The sequence below is a fragment of the Carcharhinus amblyrhynchos genome, chromosome 11 (genome assembly GCF_965287045.1).
Source record: "Carcharhinus amblyrhynchos chromosome 11, sCarAmb.v2.hapA, whole genome shotgun sequence".
Lineage (NCBI taxonomy): Eukaryota > Metazoa > Chordata > Chondrichthyes > Carcharhiniformes > Carcharhinidae > Carcharhinus > Carcharhinus amblyrhynchos.
Window position 1 is genome coordinate 73625328 of NC_137334.1, and position 19288 is coordinate 73644615.

Sequence of the window (19288 nt, forward strand, 5' to 3'; positions counted from 1 at the left end):
TTTCCTGACATATTTTATGTCAAATTTCCAGCGGAGCCCATGTTTCTAAAGTTGCAACTTAAAAACAGCCATAGATGCAGCACTAGCAATAAGGGTAATAATGAGTAGGCTGTTTGCTGTATTTTGTCATCATAGTGTCGCATCCTCATCAGCTCTTCACTAACAGGAAAAGGTCACTCTAACCCTGGCAAGTGGCAGGGAAGGACAGGGGTCTGAAGTATTTTGCACGCACGGAGGCAAACAGCATTTTGGTTAAGTAGAGCATGGATGTCAGTAAGAAAGATTTGAAACAAGTCTGGAAGAAAATCCCAATCAAAGTCTGCAAATCTCAGCTGCACATTTATCAGGTGATTTGTTGGGTTACGTTGCGCCTGAATATTTGGATTCAAATCGATGTCAGTGTACTATTCGGAGTAAATTTTCTGATCCCACCCACGGGAATCATAGCGGATAGGAGTGAAAATTTGGCGGACCGTTTGGGCAGCACGGTGACACAGCGGTTAGCATTGCTGCCTCAAAGTGCCGGGGCACAGGTTCAATTCCCAGCTTGGAACACTGTCTGTGCAGAATCATCACACTCTTCCTGTGTCTGCATGGGTTTCCTCTGGATGCTCCGATTTCCTCCCACAGTCCGAAAGATGTGCTGGTTATGTGCATTGGCCATGCTAAATTCTCCCTCAGTGTACCCAAACAGGCACTGGGGTGCAGCAATTAGGGGATGTTCACAGTAATTTCATTGCAGTGTTAATGTAGGCCCACTTGCAACACTAATAAATAAACTTTAAAAGGCCTGTTGACCTCAGTCAGAAATTTCCAGTCTTGGGGTGCACGCGGCCAGGAAATCCCACCCTTCATGTAAAGCCAGAAAAACTGCTCACTTGCATGGGGTTGGGGCTTGGAACTGATTGGCAGATGATTTTGGCAGACATATCTTGCAACTGGAACAAAGAAATGTGGACATTTGCGCAATTCGATCATTCAGCATAAAACTGGCATTATCAGTTACACACAAATTTCCTCACCCAATGCTTCTGCAGTGTAATTATGCCAGAAAGTTCTAGGAAATTCCAGGCTTATCAGACTGATGTTTAAGACAAGAGTATCTGATTCTGTTATTTTAATAGCCGCATGGACTAAGCAATTTAAGCTCTCAAGTTAAAATAATGGCAAGAGGTACTTAGTGCTAGTGTGTCAGGCCTACGTACAATATGTCATTTCTCTCTTACAGTTCTTTAAGATTCAGAGCTACAACAAACAAGTTAACATCTTATGAAACCCTGCATCTAATAAACAAATTAAAATGAATGATTCCTGTTCACCTTGATCTCAAAACCTCTGTGTTTTAGACTCAAGTCTCATATTGATGTGTTACAATAGACTTACTGTTTTGATTTTAAAGGCTGAGAAACATAGCTGCGGAAAACTCAGATGGTAATCTGGGTCATGCATGCCTTCCATCACTGTCATGAATGTCTGGTATTAAGTGAACAATTGTTTAGTTAAAAGAACTAGAAGTGCATTCTGTTTCGCTCTTATTGTAGTATCTTTACTCAGCTGTCACTGCTGCGTATGTATCAGAATGCAATAAATGTGTCACAAGGGACCAGCTGAGGAGAGTTAATAGTATTCAACCAGTATCCTAACTGTGGACATTTCTCTCCCACAGAAAATCAGAATTACACTCAACGTGTTCAGTGTGTGAAGAGCCTGGTGAAGAAGCTTCCTAAACCTAACCATGATACCTTGAGAGTTCTCGTTAAACATTTACAGAAGTAAGCACTGAAATATTTATTTCTTATTCATACATCTTAGCATGCATGCTTCATTCCACAAATTTAAACTGTGTTACAGAAATTGCAAAATTTAGGTATTTTGTGCCTCCTATTACCATGGGAGATCTCACTGGCTCATTATGCACCAGCAGTATTCTAAATGCAGTCTTTAAAATACATTACTAGAAATAGTGAACATAAAAAATATTTCTGCTATTGTTATAATGTCATTAATACCAAGTAATCTGGAGAAGACTTCCTTCCAAATGTTATAGTTAGTATTAAAAACAGAAAGACACTTATTCTCAGGGTGATAGTAGTGACAACAAATATCAAAAACTTGCATTTATATAGTCCCTTCAATGAATAAAGCTATCCATAACTGTTTATAGAAAGTGTAATGATGTGGAGATGCCGGCATTGGACCGGGGTAGGCACAGTAAGAAGTCTCACAATACCAGGTTAAAGTCCAACAGGTTTATTTGGAATCACAAGCTTTCAGAACGCTACTGCTTCATCAGATGATTGTATAGGAAGTGTAAGACGGAATGAATACCAAGACAAGGGATGAGTTATTAGGGGGAACAGTCAAAAAGATGCATTTTGAGGAGATTCTTAAAGAAAGACAGCAAAGTGGACAGGCAGAGGGATTTAGAGAAAGAGTTTTAGAACATGAAACCTTGGAAGCTGAATGCATGACTGTAAACAATGAAGCAAGCGAGGAGATGATGCACAAGTGGCTGGAGTTAAGGCAACAGATAGTTTGGATTACTGTTGTATGATTAGAGAGTTAAAGAGATAGGAAGGGATGAGACAACAGTTGTACTCAAACAGAAGGATAAGGATTGTAAGTTTTAGGCATTGGAGAACTGTGGAAGTTATGCAGGCCATTGATAAAGGGATTGATGAACAAGAAGCTGTAGGATAGTATGCAATCAGACTAGTTTTGGATGAGCTGAAATTTATGATGGAGCAAGACAGTGGAGAATTAGAGTGATCGGTCCAGAGGAGACAAAGACATGAATCTGAGTATCAGTGACAAATACGATGTGGTAGAGAATCAGACAGGTTAGGGATTCAGCGCTTCAATGCAAAGCTTGCATTTATGCGGTGCTTTTTATTTTCCGTGGTCTTTCCAAAACACTTCAGGACCAATACAGAAAGTTTGAAATTGAGCCATTTTTCAATAAAGGTAAATGCCAAACTATACACAGTAAGGTCCCACAAACAGCAACGAGATAAATATATCAGATTGTTTGGTGGCATTGGTTGAAGGGCAAATATTGGCCAGGACGTTGGAAGAGCCCCCAGCTCTTTATAATGGTGCCTCAGCTAGGGCAGAGGGGGCCATGTTATCTCATCTAACCAAGAATATAGGTTTATTTCTGTTAAAAGTTGAGCCATAGTCAATTCTAAAAAGAATAATCAGACTATTAAATCGTGTAGGGATCTGAAAGGAAACACGGCAATTCCGATTCCTCATTAAAAATGATAATTTACAGCAATTGCAAGTCAGGAATACAGGCCTGTAATTTCAAATTGGCAAATTTATATTATTCCTCCCACTCTCAGTGGATTGCTTCACTGACAAGACCTGGATTCAGTTGTGCTTTTAGCATTATCTGTTCAACATATGGCATTGTCCAGTAGAACAGTGCACGCAGAAAAAGGAATGCATCATTACTGAAACAATAACATTTAAGACATAAATTCCAAACACTGAAACTAATAAGGATCCCATTAGCTGCAGCAGTTATCAAGTATTTGCTCAGGGTGGGCACTTAGTTTCAGCTTTCTTTTTCTTTCTCAGGATTTTAGTCCACTGACATCAATGACCATAAAACTGATAAGAAAATTTGTAATGGCTTTAGTTAATGAAAGACATAGTAGTAGGTAGGACGTGACAAAGCAACATTTTATGTTAATATAATGCAACCTTCCTCAGAGAAACACTGAAGATCAACAATTTTGCAATAAAACCACAACAACAGATTTATAATAACAGGAAATGTTGGAAAATCCCAGCAGGTCTGACAGCATCTGTGAGGAGAGAGCAGAGCCAACATTTCAATGACCCTTCGTCAGATTTATAGACAGATTTGTAGATAAATTTATAGACAGGTTCTGAGGCATGATTCTTTGTATTAATATCAATTATCTACTTTATTGATTATCTTGTCTACAATAAGTTGTCAGTTTGATTCTGTATCAGAGAATCCCGACAGTGCAGAAGGAGGCCATTTGGCCCATCGAGTCTGCACTGACTCTCTGACACAGTGTCTTACCTCACCCTACCCCTGTGACCCTTCTCATTTACCATGGCTAATCCATCCAACCTACATATCTTGAAACACTACGGGTCAATTTTTTTACTATGACCAATCCACCTAACCCGCACGTTTTTGGTTTGAGTTCAGATTGAGTCTACTCCTTCAATGAATCCTATAAGTTGTTGAGTGCTGGATTTGTATCTTGCTGCTTTTTTTTGAGCTGCCTTGGGACGTCTTTCACCAATCAGTAAAACTGGCACCTTCCGCATCAGGCTGGAGTGGCAAAAAAATGATAGTTAAAAACAGAAATGTGTGAAGCAAAATAGAAACAGCAGATTACAAGCTTGAACTCTATCTATTTAAAAAAAATGAATAGTAATCTGCTGTAATGAACCTAATGTGCAAGAAATCACTGGGCTATACAGAGAGAGTTGCACATTGTGGATATATAGTCCAGAGAGTCATAGGCCAGCGAATACCCAGATTAAATCACTGGTCTTTGCTCACCTAACTGATCGCCACTGGGGTAGCAACAAGGTTCCTCCAATTGGCTTAAGTGTTCCTAAGCTACGAAACAGAGCCAAGAGCCTGTGCAAAATATTTATGGATGTCAAGTGAGGGCTGTGATGCACCTTTTAGTTAAATCTTCTGATGACACCTGCTCTTCAGACTTGCAAATGGAAAATAATCATTTGTCTGAATTACACAAGAGCTGCTATCATTAATGTGGGCATGCCCCCAGTGTAAAATAATACATTGAGCCGAAGAACGGAGATAATTGGATGGGTTTGTGGTGGGAGGGAGAGGAGAGAGAAGAGAGATGGCAGCACAGGAAAAGGGTTTAAATATCAAATTCTGAGATGTGTAAGTACAAGCTCAAATTTACATCACTGGTGTTTTGCTCTGGTCACAGGAAAGGTTGAGATCTACTCATGTCAGGTGGATCTTCCAGTCCTGATGATAACGCAAACCCCATCGTGGGTTTAGCAGTTGCATGGGGTGGATTCAGTGGGAAATTCCATTGACAGCAGTGGAACCAGAAGATCCTGCCACCGGCCAATAGGGGAGTCGCCTCCCGCTGCCGAGAAACACGCCAAGGGGAGACCAGAGAATCTCACCCATAAATGAGAAAATAGAAATGTTGGATGAAATTCTCTCATTCCCCAGCCAACAGGATCAATGGCGGGCGGGGAAGGAGAATACAGTGGGAGTTATAAAAATCGGTTTCACACTGGCATGAAATTACAGTAGGATTTTCCGATGCTGTCCACCATGGTGGATTGGAATTCCCACTCGAGGCCAGCATGAAACTGATACGCTTGTCAAAGAGCGGAGTAATCACCCCCAATCCACCCCCCCCCCCCCCCCCCTCCCCCGCACCCAATTCTCCATGTTGCCAAAACACACCAGTCCAGAACACCCCTGTGTCAACTTGGGATGCAAAGATTGGGGCTTTCCTGAATAAGGCCCAGAACTGCCTCCAGGGTTTGGAATGGAAGCTGCCAGCAGCACTGAACCCTGGGTCACCACAGCAGTGGGTGGGGAGGGTGTCAATCAGATAGATCTTCCAGTTTCAATGTTCTCATGGATGTCTGCCTTCCAGCCTCAGGGTGTTCCGGGAGATTCATTGACTTTCTTCAGGAGGTTTATCTTCTTTCTCCTACAGTGAGTCAGCAGTGTTGGCCACCTTATAAAGATGGTGCAATACCCATTGTTGCACAATTAATTACATGGGGGCCAGAAGATATGGCCTAGTTCCCCATTGACTTACACAGTGGGAAATACTCCCTTTTCCCATCCCCATCACACTCCCAGATGAGAGAATTCCACCGATAGGGTACCAATGGATTGCCCTTGGAATTGTGCAAGGGGAGCAATTATAATTCAATTCACTATCACACCTTTTAATGATCACACAAACGTCAAAATTACTACTGAGGAATCAGATCAACTGTGACTGCCAGGTGAAGAAGGGTAAGAAGCCAGAGATATTTGATCCAGAGCATGCAGATATAGTTCAGTTCCCATTTCAAAGTCATACGTTCTCTCCTTACTTTAATCTGTCAGTTATAAATCCAATATCAATTTTCGATTGAAACCATCTGTAAAATTGCCCATGTTGTAATTATATCTTCCTATCAGTGATGGCACTGCACAACGAGTTTACGAAGGCAGTTTCGATTATTAATCTGAAAATAGGAATTCATAATGAAAGCAGTTGAACTTAAGCGTGCGTATGTGTAAGTTTTTTTAAGACATTAAACTCCTATGGTGTTGATAGATAATTAAGACCAGGTATAGCTCATTTGATTGGCACAAACATTCATTCCCTCCACCACCAACAAACATTGGCAAAAGTGTGTACCACCTACCAGATGCATTGCAGGGACTCACTAAGGCTCCTTCAGCATCACCTTCCAAATTCATGGCCATTATTATCTAGAAGGACAAGGGCAGCTGACACATGGGAACCCAATCACCTGGATGTTCCCCTCCAAGTCACTCACCATTCTGACCTGGAAATACATCGCCATTCCTTTACCGTCGTTATGGGTGTACCTAAGCCATAGGGACTGCAGCAGTTGAAGAAGGCCACCACCTTCTCGAGCAATTAGAGATGGGCAATAAATGCTGTCTTAGGCACCGACATCCACATCCCTGAATTAATTTTAAAAAGCCTCTTGGTGAAGCATGATGTGGAAATGCTAATGTTGGATTGGGGTGGACAAGATAAGAGGCACATGACACCAGGTTATAGGTTTCTTTGAAATAACAAGCTTTCAAAGTCACTTCAGGGAACTTCACCTGACAAAGGAGCAGCACCCCAAAAGCTTATGATATCAAATAAACTTATTGGACTTCAACCTGGTGTTGTGTGACCTCTCGTCAGGTGAAGCAGGGTAGGAGAGTTTGGACCAGGGCATATGGACATGAATAATTTCCTAGTTTTAGTGTCTAATAGTCTTTGCTTTTATATTATTATCATCAATTAATACATTGGAAACCTCTCATGCAAAAATAATCCACATTGTGGTTACACTGTCCCACCAGTGGTGGTGCTGTACCATCTCTGCAGGAACCAGAGTACAATTCATGCATGACAATTTATGTAAGTATTTTCCATTCTACATGTCATCTTACTCCATTTTAATTTACAGGAAGCTTGAGCTGACCTGAATATTTCAGTAAATTATAGATAGTCATAGATGAATTAAGGGTGTATTGGTAAATTGTTGCAATCCCCATTGAGCCCGATAGCTTTTAGAAAGATATTTGAATTTCCAGCCGTTGCCTAGAAAAATCAGGCAATGAGATTTTAAGTTTTAAGACTTTTACTGCAATAAATAAACTAAAAGCAACTTTATCTAAACATAATTCAATGGACAACTTGTGCGCCAAACTGATGAAAAGTTTCCCTATTTAACTTAAAATGACAGAAGATTCCCTCTCCTTGCTTATACTGTACTCTGTACCTTAAGTGGATTCTTCATTCTCCAGAAACCAAGCTGAAATTATTCTCAGCTCCTGCTGGTTTGCTTCCTTTTTCCTTTTTTCAGATGGATAACTTCTATTCTGTGAACTGAATCTCGGTGAAGTTTACTCTAGCTCTGGCCAAAACTAGGTGAATCTTCCAGCCTTGTTTAAATCCTCACAAACTGGGTCCCATCTAGCTGAGGGTGAGCTCCCACCCACATTGTATGTGGTGAACTCTAGAAACTAGCTGCCTCTTTCCTCTGTTCTGTCTCTTTCTTTCTCACTTTTAGGTCCCTGCAGGCTGACCGCTATGTGAATCTCTTCAGAAAAACTCTATAATCTGATACTGCAATGGTTGTAACGGATTCTTGCCCCCTCTAAGCCCATCGTCATATTAACAACAATCACACAGGCCTTGTTTCCAAGCAGAAATTCTAATTAGCTATCCTCTAGATCCCCAACTTTATTCCATTTTGGAATTAAATAGTTCAAAAAACTGCTTGCAAAAGCTAACCTTCCTAACACCCCCCCATGACTTAAAGATTAACTATCTATCAGCTATTGGCACAGCATCTGGTCATTGTTTACAATGTGAATATCTCGCATCTTCTGTCCAGTAAGACAACATTGCCCCACAGCCCACCTTTAACTTTTAACAACCAAACCACCCAAGCTCGTTATCGAGCAGAATTCAGAACAGGTCACATGACTCCTCCATTCCTCCATTTTATCCTAATTTAAAGAGACAATCCTACAACATAATCTTGCAAACTTCATGGGGGGGGGAGGGGGGAGGATTTTTCTCCCTCCCCGCAGCGTGTTTGGTGGTGGTGGGAGGTGGCGTGTGCTCGCTGGTGGTGAGATCTTATCAATAAAATTTCCCATTAAAGGCACCCTTCGCTGCCGGGAAGCCCACAGTGGGGATGCATCAGCAGCGGGACTGTAAGATTCAGCTGGCATAAATGGGAGCAAGATTTCAGTTCATATCTGGAACAAAGTGCAAAGCAAATTTTAATTCAATTATCAGAAATTATGCTGTGCTGCACTAGTTATCAGTTGCTTAGCATTTTTGTATTGGGATACATGTCACTAATTAAAATGAATAAACAGCTTTACGTTTCACAAAAGAGAAACTTGTAGAGTTTTAGAAAATTTAGAATTTTATGAAACACATCCTAAAGATACAATACAAACAAACATATGTAAAAGTGAAGGTCATTGCCTAATCTCACATGATAATGATGCATTGAACAGATACATTGCTGATACATTTAAGAATATTTCCTGATAATCTTGGAAAATTATCAATCTGATGTTATCAAAACCGTGTACCTAGCAATATCTAGACTTTGTTTCATTTCCTTCTCAGATAAAGCTGTTTGTCATAGCTGTCCATGCCAGAATGTAGGTGGGGAGAATACAGGTTAAGTGGTCTTGAAGGACGAAAGCGTTCAGATAGCATCATACTCATTTCAATATCCAATTCTTTCAAGAGTCCTTCAGAGTATGAAAAATGTCAATCAGAAATACACAAGACTGCTACTGAGAAGTCAGATAGATGATGATTCAAATCAGTTCTTCCATCTACTATGCAAAACAGACAACTCAGCTCTTACCTTTCTTAACCATTTTTTACATTAGCGTAATTACCACTCACTCTTTGGTTTAGCCAATGTGCAATTGTGCAGTTCTTTTTATCGTCATGCTCATTCTTTCTTTCATGTATCAAGAAATTCCATAAGAATTGCACACCTGAGAAAAGGGGGTTGAGTGTCAATTAATTTCCTCAGTTAAAATCCTGGAAGCAGTGGTGGAGATTTGGTGGAATAGTGTTGTGGGTTGAATGGAGCTCTAGGACAGAAAGCCATAAGATATAAAACATAAGATATAGGAGCAGATTTAGGCCATTCAGCCCATTGAGTTCTGACATTGTTGGAGTCAGGGAGAACAGAAGCATTTTTTTTAATAATTCCTTTTTGAACTTGTCATTTGATGGTTACTGTGGAGGGCTGAATGCCTACTCCACTCATTGATGGCTAATTTTCTAAAGGAATCCTTGAATTATGCTTCCATTTAAGTTCCATAAGGAGCCTAATGTTCTGGATGGTGAACAAAAGTCCCCTCCGTGCATTTAACAAAGAGATCAACATCCTTGACGATTAAGTGCGAGTTGCCAAATCGTTATGATATGCACTTCTTCTATGCCCAAATAAACAGGCACAACAAATTCAAATTTCTCCCCTCACATAGGAATTAAGAGCCTAATGTTTGTTGACGGGCCCCTTGGTGAAGGACCCATTAAGGCAGCAACAAAAGAAACTAACACCAGCGTGGGAATTCTACCGTCCAACCCGCCGCAGAATTGGAACGGGGCAGACAATAGAAATGTCCACTGACCTTGCACAGGAATTTCCAGTCTCGGTCAAGCGAGGCCGTAAAATCCCACCTCTATAGATCTATCCAAATCAGGATTATTCAACTGCCCAACGGAACATAATTTTCAAAACTTCCTTGTCTTCCTGTGGAGCTTGAACAAGTAGGAGCGCTCCACTAACTCCAGAAGCATCACAATTTCTCCCCAGCCCCTACCCATAGCCCCTCCAACCTGCTTACCTGGACTTACAGCAGGCGGCCAATAATAGAGTTCTTCTACCAAGCCTGTAGATACAACCAATACAAGCAACTCATTCAGAACATATTGATAAGGCCAATTTCCATTCATCCTCAGGCTGACTTATTTCTCCCTGACTCTTTTTAACCTCTGTTGATTCTGTCTAATGAAAGAAAAATACTGCAGATTTTGGGAATCTGAAACAAAACAGAAATGCTCAGTAGGTCTGACACCATATGTGGCGAGAGAAGCAAGTTAGCATTTCAAGAGAAATGTGATTCTTCAGAATTTCTTCTATTCTGGCCGAACAGCCACATGCTTTGTTTACTTGGTTTTGGGCGCAAACTGGTGGTTGGTGTGTCTAGCAGGCCTATTCGTAGTGTCTGTGTCATTAAAGGCTTCATGTTAGTTGGACATCTACCCAGTAGTGGGAGAAATGTAGGTGGATAATTGTATAGCCAACAAGTAAGGCCTACAGAAATCTACTTGCAATCTGTATTGATGGATAAAAATCATCAATCTGATCAGTGCTAGGATTTTTCCAACAGTATTCATTGGGGGATCAGTATCTTTGAAGGTGGCATTTATTACCATATACAATTATATGTTGGCACAGATTTACTACAGGTATGAATGCCAATCAACTGCCCCTGTTTTATGCTCAACTGCTCCTGCTTTACATTTAGCTGCAATTTAGGGGCATGAACCCACAATGCCAACTTATCTGTAGGATCGTGGCACAGTGAAAACTTATGAGGCTTTTACATCACTTCATATAGTACATAGCACAGTGTCACGAGAGTTGATTTTGGCTGCAACTGAATCTCGAACTTTGGCCCAAAGGCTCCCTCACAACACTGAGAGCATTCTTGAGGATTCCTATGCTGCAACCCAAAGGTTTTCAAGGTCAGAGATACCGAGATCAGGATGTGCCACCATGTGGGTGTAATAGCTCCTCAGACGCAGAAGTCCCTTCACCAAAATCCATTTATTTACAAACTCTAACAGCAGTACACAGAGTGCTAGCAGATAGTAGTCGATCTGTGGGGGTGTCAGAGGAACTGACACTCCCAGTTAAGTTCAAGGCAAAGACTCCCTGATTGGCTCATCAATTGGATCCTTAACAGGGAGTTCATATTCCAGTAGGCGAACCTCAATAGCCTGATTGAAGTCATTATAGTGGGTTTCAGATTAATTTGGCGAAGATTACGTTATCATTACGATTATGGTGGGTTGATCTGTTGGCATAATGGAAAATTAGTTAATGAATGGGAGGTAGTGGAATCTTTTAAGTTGAAATCTAAGAATCATACCTTCTTATCAGTGTTCATATGATTGTTTCACTGATGAATCACAGGATATTTTTAAGTTTAGTTAACAAACTGCAATATACAGAGGAGATTGATCAGAGAAGAAAGGTATCTGTATGAACCTAAAGGTGATTAGGAATAACTGAACATGAAAGGCACTGACACCAGTGAAAATGCCCTCTTGTTGAGCGCCTGGACTTAACAGAAAAATACTGTAAGATTCACACACATAAGCCACAGGACTGAAGATAAGCACAATAGTTTTCCTATCTTATCCTCCACCTTTATCTGTAGACTTGTGCCAGGCACAGAAAAATGAGCTACATTGGAATCTTTGTGATCTGTTTGCTTTCAAACCAGTGCCATTACATTATACTATGTACCTTAAACATAAAAATAGAACATCTGAGACAACACATTTTTATAACCACTCTTTGACTTTATAAGGGCAGATGTATGTCTGCCCCAAAAGACTCTGGGATACTTTTTTTGGGAGTGTCTCCAGTATTGTGGGCGTCACACCCACACCTACTGATGTGGTTCAACTTTACCCTGGGGAGGCATGAAATTAAGCAACTCTGAATCGTTTACATAGATACGTTTGATCTAAATTGCATTGAAAACCACTCCAAATTAAAAGCATCTGTATAAATGTGAAATGTTTGTTTCCTATGTCTGGTAGAAATAGGACTGACTCTGACAGGCACATGTTCATGTGATGAGAAAGACCACATTTATACATACCTCAAGGACATTTGCTTTATATATAAGAATGTCTTATCCTACATTAATGGCATCACTTAGTTATTTTAATTTGTACCCTTGTTTTGAATCTCAGAGTATCATACTCTCAAGAAACAATATTAAATTATGATTAATGAGGAATCTCTACTTTGATCTAATCAAAGACATTTGAAAGATTGTGCAATTAAAAATGATGTAATTCCACTTTAACATAAATATACAAGAGTGCTGGCTTATTTTGTGTGATGTGGGAAATGGTAACAAGTAGTTGAGTCGTCCTTGAACAATCTTGGTGCTTAATTGGTTGGAGGAGAAGGTAACTTCTAGAAATGCTTTCTGCTCTGAGGATTGCTTCCCCTTTGTAAATGTGCCTATTTTAACTAAATGCTGGCTGGACACTAGGTCCACATTGTCCATTATGCAGCAGCCACAGTGTCCTGATCATCAGCAGTCGCCAGAGGCTGTGAAAAGTGTGAGGGAGATCCTCTGTGTAAAAAAAAAACCCGTGTCAAAACAATCTCAAATTTATCTACTGACCTTCAGCATACCGGTATATGCTGTACTTCTGACCCTAATGAGATGTGCCTAAGGGAGAAAAAGCATCAGTAAGCAACTGCTATATCCTGGTGTACAACGGTTCAAATTAGATAGTAATTAATTACTCACAGAATCTTCAGTGGTGACTGTTCATGTATATTGGATTATTGCCCATTTCTGTTGGTTTCTATACTGCGTCAGTGCACTTTGTTGGGCTACTAATTGTACTTGCTCCTTGGCATCAGGCTTCCTAATTCTTAGTATCTATTTCGGTTCACATTATGGCTTCCATGTTTGTCCTTTCTAACTATTGTCAATCTTGATTAATGAACCTTCATTAATAAACATCCTGCTTTTTGGTTTCCACCTACAATTGCTACATGGCGGTGCATGGAATCAATTAGTCTGTACAATGTGATTTATTCTGCTCAGATCTTGGGAGCAGGTCAAAGTTCATTGACGCCAATTTTAGCAGTTGTGACTTTATACCAAGAATAATGGTTTGTCCTTCAAGTTTAAATTGGTGGATTTTTAAGTATTCTACAAATCTTATTATGAAATGAACTGAAATCATGAGTCATTTGATTCTTAAACTATTTTAGCTTTATAAAATCAATTGTAATTCTTCCTTAATGGTTAATAGTTAGAATTGGATAGAATCCCTGCAGTGCAGAAGGAGGCCATTTGGCCCACCAACAACAGTCATACCCAGGCCCCATCCACATAACCCACACATTTACTCTGCTAATCTCCCTGACACCAAGGTGCAATTTAGCATGGCCAATCCACCTATCCTGCACATTTTTGGAGTGTGGGAGGAAACCAGAGCACCTTGACAAAATCCATGCAGATGTAGGGAGAACATGAAAACTCCACACAGACAGTCACCCAAGGCTGGAATTGAATCCGGATCCCTAGCGCTATGAGATAGTAATGCTAACCATTGTCTAACCACCATGCCACCCATAAAAGTGGGTGACAGAACGGTTCGCACTGCTGTCTCACTTTAAAAATTACTGATTTTCTGAAGGGAACAGTATCTAAACTCTTTTTAAATGTAATGTGAAAAAGAAAGAGAAGACTTCACAACATTTCACTGTCTCAGGATGCCCCAAAGCTCTTCGTAAACATTTTTCAAAGTACTATCTTACAAGTTACTATCACCAGCACAACATAGGAAAGACACAGCAGCCAAAATTGTACACAAGGTCCCACAAATAAAAATAAGCGAAATAATCTGATAACACATATTTTTTTCTTTTGATGACTTTGGCTTGAGGGATAAAACTTGGCCTGGACAACTTTCCTGCTCTGCTATGAAGAGCGGCAAAGGATATTTTACATCCATCTGAGAAAGGTTAGTCAGAGTCTTGCTTTCAAATCTCATCTGAAAGCAAGTGCAGTGTTCCCTCATTAACTGCACTAGAGTGTCGTCCTACATTATCTGCTCAAATCTCAGGAGTGAGGTTTCAAAACATAACCATCTGACTCAGAGTTAAGAATGCTCCATTGAGCCAAGGCTTGTTAGATTACTTTCTAGTTGGATTTAATTGCAAGCTCTAAAGGAAGGCGCAGTAACTTTCTACGGTGCTGATGTGATCAGATTTTTGTACATATTTTCAACATGCTTAATATTAGCAATTATTGGCAGTTTTAACCAGCCCAGTCAGCTACAGGGTCCTGTAATCTGCCAACAGGAGTCAATTTTACAGCTCCAGGTCACCAATGGGGACCCTAACCCACCATCAGTGGAAATTAATAAACCTACTGACCACTGGTTGGAAAATCATGGTCTGTGAATTCCTGAGTTTCTGACGTGTGCTGCCAGCAGGTAAGGGTGTGTGTCAGCTGCATGTACTTGTAAATCTACCCCCAATGTATAATTAACAACTACTGAAAATAAACGAAGCTGCAATACAGCCCATTAATACCTCCCTTCTTGGCACCTAATGAAGAATGATATTGCCAGTTCCCTGGACCTCACAAGTCACTCCAGCTAAAGCCAGATACGACACTGCACAGATTCATCATCATCTTGTTCTTTTTGCATGTCAGTGCCTGACATGTAACATCCCAAAATCCCATTTATCCTTCATAAGGCTTTTCCCTACTTGAGTTGTGTTTTTAAAGATCTGAATATCTGCACCTCATTTCGTTCGGATTTTAAATCTCTGTCAACAAATGAGAGCCAATTTTAACTCAGCCCATGGGACTGTGGTGGTATTAAAATTGCTGTGCAGCAGTTGTGGCTCCATTGTCACTAAACTGCCGTGTTTACTAGAGTTTTTCATTGGATTTAGGCAAGAGTCTCATGACAACATGCAAATTAGAGCCATAAGATGTACAATTAGCACCACATTAGTGCCAAGAATTACCATTATCTGCAAAAGAGAGCCCAACCACCTTCCCTTGATAGTCAATGGCATTGCCATTGCAAAATCATCATGGATAAGAAGTTAGGGCCAGCATATGCCATAGATACTAGAGTAGGGCAGAAACTGGGTATTTTGTGGCAAATGACTTACCTCCAAAGTTTCTTCACTACTAATACAGCGCGTGTCATGAAGTAATGGATGTTTTCCATTTGTCTGGATGGAAGACCACACAAGTAGGTCCGCACCATCCAGGACGAGGCAATCAGCACCTCCTCCATCAGCTTAAACATTTACTCCCTCCACCACCAGTGACATGGCTGCAGTGTGTATTGTCTGCAGGACAAGACACATGGCAAAGTCATCGCTTCCCGTAAGTCACACACAAATCCAACAGGCATCATTACCACCCCTTCAACTCCGTTGGATTAAAACCCTGGAATTCCCTACCCAACAGTATTGTGCACATACCTTAATCCCAGTGACTTCACAGGTTTCAGAAGAAGGCCCACCACCCCTTTCCCAAGGGAAACTAAGTAAGGGCAATAAATGCCAACTTCGTCAGTGAAAAAAATTAGGACAGACACTGACGATATGTTTAGGCAGTGATCAGGGACAGCACTTACTCTGAAAACATTCACTCTTATTATGATTGATATGACTTATTCATTCAGGCTCAGGTTAGGAAAGTTGTCAAGAAACTCCTCTGGTGGGAAGTAGCCAGTCGTATTAACAAGTCTAATGATGAATCACTGAATAGGAAATGAGTCAGAAGGACAGACCACCCACTTTCGGTGGTCAGAAGTATAAAAAGAAGAGAAACATTCATGTTGAAGGTCAATCTATCTGGTTGTGCCTAGGAAGGAATCCCAGTGCCTGGAAGGAATCCCAGTGCCTGGGAAGGAATCCCAGTGCCTAGGAAGGAATCCCAGTCTTGTGAGGAAAGAACTCACTCATCTTAATCACTGACCATCCCCAAAACAAAAGGCTAACCAGGCAAAGTTAGGTTTGCCAACAATGTGGCATGGTTTCTCACTTCTCTTACTCATGAATGGAAGTTGAAGTTAAGTGCAGTGCCTCGTGATTATAACTGTTCTTCTGTATTTAGGCTGACTGTCTGCAAATATACTGGCTGAACCACTTATATCTGGCCTTTTCTCACTTAACTGGTTGCAGTCCGGATGCTGACAGGTTGGTGAGGCACACGTAACGGCATATGTGAGAGCCACAGTGTCCAATTCAGACCACAAGGGGGTACTATTGTTATTCCCTCGGGATACTCTATTGTATGATTAAATATCGGGCAGTGTTGGCACAGTAAGGCGTGCGGATCACCCAGCAGAGTGTCCCGTCCCGCTGAACCCAGAAGAACATTTAATTGGAACCCGACAAAGCATTACAGCAAAGAAATAGGCCCATATAAAATCTGCATCTGTAACTTATCAAGCTGAGGAGGCAAATAGTGACTCTACCAGTTAATACGTCAACATCTCTTTTAAGCAACCTATGCACTGGATTTTACGGTAGCAATTTCTAGGCATTCAATAAGAATCATGAATTCTAATCATTCATGCACTAATCACTAATATCAAGTATTAAACCAAAACACTTCTTTTCCATTTGTGTTTTAATATCCATTTCCCCTCTTTTCATTTCATTTTCCACGTTATTTAACAGTCAACTAGGTGGGTTGGCCAATGAAACAAAACACGAAGGGCATCAATTTAGATGGCACTATTTTGTAGTCTGACCAGTAAGGTACGTACATCAGCTCACGATTGATATTGGTGATTCTGTCTACATTGCAGCTGCTAATTTAGGCTTGTACAGATTTTACAGCTGGTCTGTATCAAAAGGCATAGTGTGGATGGTGCAAATGTGATTATGCTGCTTTTCCTGCAAAGTAAAAATGTTGCACGGCTGGTTTTAATCTATCTGAGAATCAAAATGATTCAAATCAGACTCATCAAAAAGCCTGATTCAACTAACCATTGGACTTCCACCCCCATGCTCAAAATAGCACATACAGCAAACTGTAATGTAATAGCTTGTGACACATATTCCACTTTTGACGGCAAGGTGCTCTTTAAATTCATGAGAGAGCACAATAAGAGAAAGAGGCCATTAGAGAGTAGTACTGAGCTTCTTTACCACAAAGGTGAGGCTGTTGAGACTTTGAAACATCAAAGAGAGGGGAAGGAAATATCCCCAATACACCAAGGAATCATTTGACTCAAATTAAGCCAAGTAGATCATTAATCCAATCGAACCACATTCTAGCCACCAGAAGTAGTAGATATATCAAACAGTTAGGTCACTACAGAGGTCATACAGAATGACCTGAGAGGCTGCACAGTTAAAACATTGAATTTATCCCAATACACTAGTGATTATGAAAATAATTCCAACAGCATTGCTGAGGTGGTACAACTTGGATGCGTTATCCAAGATTTCTGTGGAGACTGGATGCTAAGCCACCATAAAGATGTGTTGGATGCTTAAACCACTGTACAGTTCTCATGCTTTGGCCTATATGCTCGACAGCACCATCGAGATTAGATAGTTAACATTTCTGTAGAAAGACACAGAGATGAGAAGCTTAATTGTCAATGAGCTCACTTGCTTAGAAAATTTGCGATACATCTGCAGAAGATAATGGAAGTAATTTTAAACTTGAAATGGATAGGGAAACTAGCAGTGGGGGAATTAGTTGCCATTCAACTAATTTCCAAGTTAGATTGTTCCCAAATCTGGAGAAACATAGAATCCCTACAGTACAGAAGGAGGGCACTCAGCTCATCAGGTCTGCGCTGACTCTCCAATACAGCATCCTATCCAGGCCCTATGCCCGTAACCTCATGTATTTACCCCACTAATCCCCCTAAACTGCACATCTTGGGACACTAAGAGGCAATTTAGTATGTCCAATCAATTTTGGAGTTGAAACATCTGGAGGAAACCAACACAGACACGGGGAGAACATGCAAACTCCGCACAGATAGTCACCCAAGGCCAGAATCGAACCCGGGTCCCTGGTACTGTGAGGCAGCAGTGCTAACCACTGTGCCGCTGTGCTAGCCTGTTTTCTCTATACATGGGAGTTCAACTTCCTTCCAGCCTCTGTTTCAGAAAAGCCTACAGAAGCCCACGAGAGAGTGCCAACTCTCCTGCTGTCAGGAGCAATGCAATAGAAAGTGCGGGCAGGATGGAACGACATGGTAGCTCGCGTTCCATGTGGAAGGCTTGTTCTTCCGGGGGAAACAGGCCACTAAAATTCAAATCAGGCTTCAATTTCCACTTTTAAAGAAAAGGACCTTTCTGTATTGATTCAAATTAAACTTCACCCTGACATTTTAACCTGCCTACGTATAGGTTCATGTGTGGCTTTAAGTAGGTACTGTGCGGAACAGTAATTACAATTTTTGCTGATACCAGTTCAATTCTTGACTGTGGGTTAGAATGAGGTATATGAAAATAACTGGGTTGGACACTAAATTTGATCAATTTTGGCTGATGTAGCTGAACCAATGCTGAGTAAACATGAAGACAAATGCGCACAGATGTAGCACAGAAGTACATCAAAGGCTTTGTGTTTGAATTTAGTCCACTGGATGTGATGTCGTATGTACTATTTCAGTAATGACTAGGTTAGGTTTGGCATGTGTGTTGCTCTTAATACTCCACTAGGATCAGGTCTGTATTCCAAATGTTAAGACGGTTTTTTCCTGGAATAAAAGGATTTCACACAAAGAATCACTTTTATCTCTGCGTCGACTTTGTAATGCCATCTGTAACTGCAGGTTACTGATCCACATGACTCAATTCAAACCGGTCACAATTGATACACGTTTTGAAATTATTAATTGGCTCCATGTGATTTCAATTAAAAACAATAACTTCCGACAAACATTAGTTTTTGTGACATTAACTGGCACCAAAGATGTTTTTTTTTTATTTATTCATGGGATGTGGGTGTCGCTGGCTGGGTCAGCAGTTATTGCCCCCACCCCTAATTGTCCTTGAAACGAGTGACTCGTTTAGCCATTTATAAATCAACCTCATTGCTGTAGATCTAGAGTCATATGTAGGCCAGACCGAGCAAGGACATTAACGAACCAGATGGGTTTTTATAGCAATTGGCAATGGCTTCATGATCATCACTGGATCACAGAATCATTGCAGAAGAAACTCTTTGGCC

General features: G+C 40.7%; 1 protein-coding gene across 1 annotated transcript in view; it reads left to right on the forward strand.

Annotated features, from left to right (window-relative positions):
- The window catches only part of arhgap15 (Rho GTPase activating protein 15), a 686224-nt gene that overhangs the window by 641541 nt on the left and 25395 nt on the right, over positions 1–19288 (forward strand). Inside the window, exon 14 of the mRNA XM_080199371.1 lies at positions 1667–1772. Within this exon, the coding sequence (XP_080055497.1) occupies positions 1667–1772 (106 nt within the window). The remainder of the gene's footprint in view (positions 1–1666; positions 1773–19288) is intronic.